Below are 6,000 nucleotides of genomic sequence, written 5' to 3' on the forward strand. Positions count from 1 at the left end.
ATTATTATTATTAGTAGTAGTAGTAATCTTGCTATTTTGTTATTCAATTAAACAGCTGTGCTGCCTAATTATTTAGTTTTTTTTTTAATTAATTTTAATAATTTCCACTCTAAACAAACCATAATTTTCATTAAAACTTTAAAGCAAAGTTTACAATTAAAGAGAGGGACCTCAATCAAAGCAAAATAAAGAAACAAAATGCAAACTGTTGATGCACTGGGTAGCTGAATGAGGTGTAACTAGACCCAAGCAGAGAAGAAACCTTCTTCAGTTCAGACAGACTCATGCTCAGAGATGCATAACATTTCAATGGAAAGACTGTTCAATAGAGAGAATAAGACACAAAGAAAAGATATAATCAGAGAGGCAAGTGATTTAAGCAGAGAGCTGACACTCTGTCTTGAAGTCATCCAAATGTATAAATAATCAGACACTGACTGCCTGAACAGTGTGTAGTGCCCCCTGTTGAGCAAAGACAGCAGTGAAATGTTGTCAGTAAACCCTTACAGAAGAGTTGAAACAGAAGCACTTTAGTTCTGAATGACTGTCATGAGACAGCTAATGAAATCTACATTAACCTAAAAAGGTTTATTAGAGACCTGCTCTAGAGACTTAAACACTGAGATTTGTTTTAAATGAAAGTGAAGGACAGCAGTCCTTCAAGAGTTAAAAAAAGAAAAAAGAGAGAGAGAGAAACTGAATGAAACAAAACCAAGGAGAATCAGATGAGCTTCAGTGGCTATCCTTTAAAAAAACCTTGACTTATTCAACTCTGAGGATTATGCTTTTAAACATACAAAAAAATTAAAAATCAGTTATCTCCCACCATCACACAAACATCAAATGCAACTCCTAATATTCATACTCCAGTTCTTAGCTTACCTCTCAAAGCACTTTCACATGACTGATGCCAATGTTCCTCAACGGACTGCATTGTACCACTCCTAATTACCACCACACATCCTACCATAATCCAACACTATATTCACTACTGACTTCTCATCGAGCCACACTATTTTCTCATTTGTGTGTTTTTGTGTGTATTAAGTGCATGCAGAACACACTGCAGGCTGCTCTTCTGCTGTATTGACTCAGCGTGAGACCTTCATACGGACACAAAACATCCCAGTGAACACTGGGAGCCCGCTGCGTGCGTGTACATCCTCACACACATTCCTTGAACAGCAGGAGGCAAGTACGAGTGGCAAACATATATTATAGCAAACTCATTTCATGTGTGTCTCATGAGTGCACAGAACCTGTTTGTAATCCAGTCACATCTCTAATATCATCATGCATTGCGCTGTGTATAAAAGCCTGTATAAACATTATAGGAGGCGTGCAGATGCAGATCGGCCTGATTCAGAACTCAAGAGTCACTACAAAGCAACACCCTCAAAATCAAGTCCCAGAATTGAATTTTATTGCATGTTTGTGGTATTATATCAGCGATGGTAACAGATTGACAACAGGACACACTTCTGCTGGTTTAAAACAAGCTCCTAGGAACGTGTGCAGGGACTTGTTTCATCCATCTTCAAAGGTGATTTTTCTAAAGCTCACTCTCGTGAAAACTTTCAGTGAGTGACTGATAAACATCTCACCTGTGTTGACCTCCAGCAGTCTCTTCTTCTTCATCTGCCGCTCCTGCTTCTCTCGTTCCGCCTTCTCTTTGGCTATCCTCGCTTTCCTCTGCTTCTCCTCCGCCTCTCTTCTCCTTGCATTCTCCTTCACTGCTTGCTAGAGAGAAAAAAGACAGAGATAGAGCAGACTATTGAGGAAACAAGTCTGAAGCGAATATTTTTTCAGTGTTTGGTGGTAACACTTCAGTGCTTAAAGATCTTTAGTGTTGTGTTACACATTTAAATATTTAAATGTTTATATTCAACAACCCGACAGAGGCTTGTGGAAATGGAAAAAGCAAAAAAAAAAAACTGTTGCTATAAAATTAGAAGCACATAATTCTCTAGAATATCATTATATGCTTTAACATTAAGATTTGTACTCATAGAAATTACTAAAGTAGTCAAACCTGTTCATTAGAAGGGGGTGACCCAATACTTTTGGCAATATAGTGTGTATATACATATATATATATTATAAAATATATAAATGTATATACATGTAAATATTTCCAAATACACCATATATTTCCATATACACACAGAGTGACTTTCGAAAGTGCCTTTCATTTTTTTCATGTTTTATGTTGCTGCCTTATGTTAAATAGCTTCAAATTACTTCAAATTCACATCATTCTACACTCCATACACCATAATGGCAAAGCAAAAAACAGGTTTAGCGTCTTTGCAAATTTATATATTAAAAAAAAACTTAAATGATTCCATTGCATAAGTATTCAAACCCTTATCTGGGACAGTTGAAATTTAGATTAGAAGCATTCATATTGCTTGTAGATGTTACTACACTTCGAGTGAAGTTAACCTGTGGCAAATTGAATTGAATGGGTATGATTTGGAAAGGCTTGCACATCTTAATAAAAGGTTTAACAGTTGAAAATGCATATCAGAGCAAAAACCAAGCCCTGGGGTCAAAAGAACTGCCTGCAGAGCTCAGAAACAGGATTGCATCAAACCACATCTGGGGAAGAGTTCAGAAAAATTCTGCTGCATTGCAGTTTCACAGAATCATGTAGCCTCCATTATCCATAATGAAGACATTTGGAACAACTAGAACTCTTCTTAGAGCTGGCCTCCTGGCCAAACTGAGCAATTGATGGGAGAAGGGCTTTGGTTAGAGTGGTGACCAAGAAGTTGATGGTCACTCTAGTTGAGCTCCATGATCATATATGCAGATGGGAGAAACCTACAAAAGGACAAACATCACTGCAACACTCCACCGATCTGGGCTTTTTGGCGGTGTGGCCAGACTCAATCATCGCCTCAGTGACGACACACGAAAACCCACTTGGAATTTGCACCCTCAAGACCCTCAGACTGTCAGAAAAAAGATTCTCTGTTCTGATGAACCTCAATTCCAAGTATAATGTTTGAAGGAAACCAGGCACTGCTCATCACCTGCAGAGTACCATCCCAAAAGTAAAGTATGGCGGTAGTAGCCTCATGCTGTGGGCCTATTTTTCAGCGGCAGGGAGTGAGGAACTCGTCAGGGTAGAAGAAAAGCTCAATGCACCAAAATATTGAGATAGCCTTAATAAAAACCCAGTCCAAAGCATTCAGAACCTCAGACTGGGCAGCCAGTTCACCTTCCAACAGGACAAGGACCCTAGGCACACAGCAAGAGTGGCTTATAGACAACTCTGTGAATGTCCTTGAGTGGCCCAGCCACAGCCTGGGATTGAACCCAATTAGATATTTCTGGAGAAACCTGAAAATGTCTGCCTCCATCCAACCTGACAATCTATATCTATATATATTTTAAGTAAAACTATATATTCACAATTTACATTTATATATTCAAATTTATAACTATATGTTCAGACATAAGCATATATTCAGATTTACTTCAATATATTCAGACTTATTAGCATATATTCAGATTTACATTTATCGAAATCATGCTTCACGTATTGGAAGTTCAGCGCCCCAAGCTCAACTGGACCATACTCTGGTCCACCTCTTCCAACCGAGCCAGGGCCAGCTAAATGAACACAGAGCGATCACACTACTCAAACATACCGGGCTGTGGGGGTCAAACGCGCTCGGGCACGGTTAAGATTGCCTAGTGTGAGTACACTCTTATTCTGCCGCATGCCGCACACACGAGTCTCTACCCGCCCACACTCGCCAATCAAGTGTTGTCCCGCGCCACGCTCTGTTGTGTTGGGTCCCGTGATCGTGCAGGTCTTTACTTGGAAGGTGCCTGTTATAATGTTATGATCACTGACATTTTGTGCTTTCTGTGCTGCCACCGCTTGTTTCAAATCCCGTCAAAAATATTCAAATGGGATTTAAATCCGGAGACTGAGATGGCCACTCAAGGAAATTCCTGGACCCATCCCTGAACCAAGCGCTGGTAGACTTGGATGATTGTCTTGCTGGAAAGTCCAGTGATAACCAAGCTTCAATTTACACACCGAAGGCATCACACTCTTCCCCAAAATGGCTTGATACTTCAAAGAGTCCATGGTGCCAGTCACATGGACAAGACTGCCATTTCCTGCAGCAACAAAACACCTGACTGACCCATCCCAACCGACTTGACGATTAAGCTACATGTAGCTGAAACCATATTAACCCATTGGGGTCGGCTGTATCGCCAGCGATACGAACTCGGTTTTTTTAAGATAAGTGCAAAATACACTAAAAATGCTCTGTTGATTTTGGTCACACAAATAAGTGTTATACATCAATCGAAACTGTTGTGTCTAGGGCTGGGTATCGTTCAAAAATTTTCGGTACCGATACCTTGAGTTCGATACCGGTTCCTGAACGATACTTTTTTCGATACCAGTTTTATGAAATCAGTTTTAATAAGATTACATTATCTCAAAAAACTATTTTTTAATGTTGATATTTATACAGACTCAAAGCCTCATCTCCTGAGCCACTGCACAAAGGAACAAAATATATCCAACACAAATAAATAATTTTAATAAAGTACAAATTGTTTTCAGTTTACACATCTGTTACTGTGCGTTCACACCGCCGGCATCGAGAGCGTCAAAATTCGCCCTGGCCGCCCTGACTGAGACGCTGTAGAAAAGATTCGTGGACGCGCTGACGCTCTGACGTAGATCGTATGCTCGTCTTGTATTTAAAGGAGCCGCAAAAGAAACAAGTAGGTTGAGCCAATGAAAAGCCATTTGTGTGGTGTGGATTTGTGTTCATGGTTAAGTGCTAGTCTAATTTCAACATTATAGGAGACATTTACTAGCCTTGGTCTTTAATTAACATTAATTTGTGTGCAGCCTACATTACAAACTGTCCAGATTGAAGTGTAGCCTTAATGTAATTGGTCAAATCGGTGTTGTTTTGAGCAAATAAATTGCATTCCCGCTGAAAAACAAACGTTGTAGCGGGAAAATGTACCCTATAATTTTTATTTATTTATCTCCCTGTACACAAACAGGGACACGTCAAATATTATCGGGAAACCCGCCACAGCAATAACTAATCTCTCTTCCATTTTGCATGGGAACTAATGTGGTCGGAACCAAAGTTTACAGAACTGCGTTCTCTGGAACCCTCTCAAGCGGAGGACTTCTACATTCCGATTGGTTGCCGCCCAACCGCGTCATAGCTCATTACCATAAAGTTGACCTGATTTCAACTCTCCTCGACGCTCTCACCGCCCAAGACTCGCCGCGCCGCTCTCGCCGGAGCTCGCCGCCGGAGCTCGCCGCCGGCTCTCATTGAAAATGAATGACTTCCGGCCGCTTTGACGCTCTCGCCGCCGGCGGTGTGAACGCACAGTTAGGCTACGTTTACATTAGTGCGTGTTCATTTTAAAACACATCATCACTTCTAGGTTGTTAAAGACTTCAAGAAATTTAAAATCTTCATCCACTTTCATAAGTGGGTGTTTTATTTTCTTTCACCATATGTTTTATTGTTATTAAATTCTGGTGTAGTATGTCTAATTATTTGAATGCATAAAAACAACTTAGTTTATTTAAATTTATTCTTAAAATAGCCTAATGAAAGGTTTTATTTTTCCTCAGAAATTCTGTGTTCTGTATCTGGTTTTCAAATGAAGACATAAAACATTAATTTAATTTCTTTAAATTATTGAAAATCAAAGTTTATTTATTTTGGCAAACAAAGGGGGTTTACTATTAAAATAAAAAAAATGGAATAACTGTTGTGTGATAATTTCTAAAAAAAAATAATAATAAAGTTTCAATAATTTTAATAGTAGCCTAGTAGTAGTAGTAGCAGTATGTACTGTCCGCTGAACAATATTAATATATTTCTGTCGCAGTGTCTTCCAAGTTAAACCGAACTTTTATTTTGACGGGTTTCCGGGAATACCTTTACAGTTCTGTGTGTAGTTATATGATATGAAGCAAGTTTTACT

General features: G+C 39.2%; 1 protein-coding gene across 1 annotated transcript in view; it reads right to left on the reverse strand.

The window, feature by feature from the left end:
* Window positions 1-6,000, reverse strand: part of LOC306857080 (protein diaphanous homolog 3-like) — a 326,012-nt gene that overhangs the window by 92,329 nt on the left and 227,683 nt on the right. Inside the window, exon 23 of the mRNA XM_079396755.1 lies at window positions 1,605-1,740. Within this exon, the coding sequence (XP_079252881.1) occupies window positions 1,605-1,740 (136 nt within the window). The remainder of the gene's footprint in view (window positions 1-1,604; window positions 1,741-6,000) is intronic.

Source organism: Barbus barbus (genome assembly GCF_936440315.1).
Source record: "Barbus barbus genome assembly, chromosome: 37".
Taxonomy (NCBI): Eukaryota; Metazoa; Chordata; class Actinopteri; order Cypriniformes; family Cyprinidae; genus Barbus; species Barbus barbus.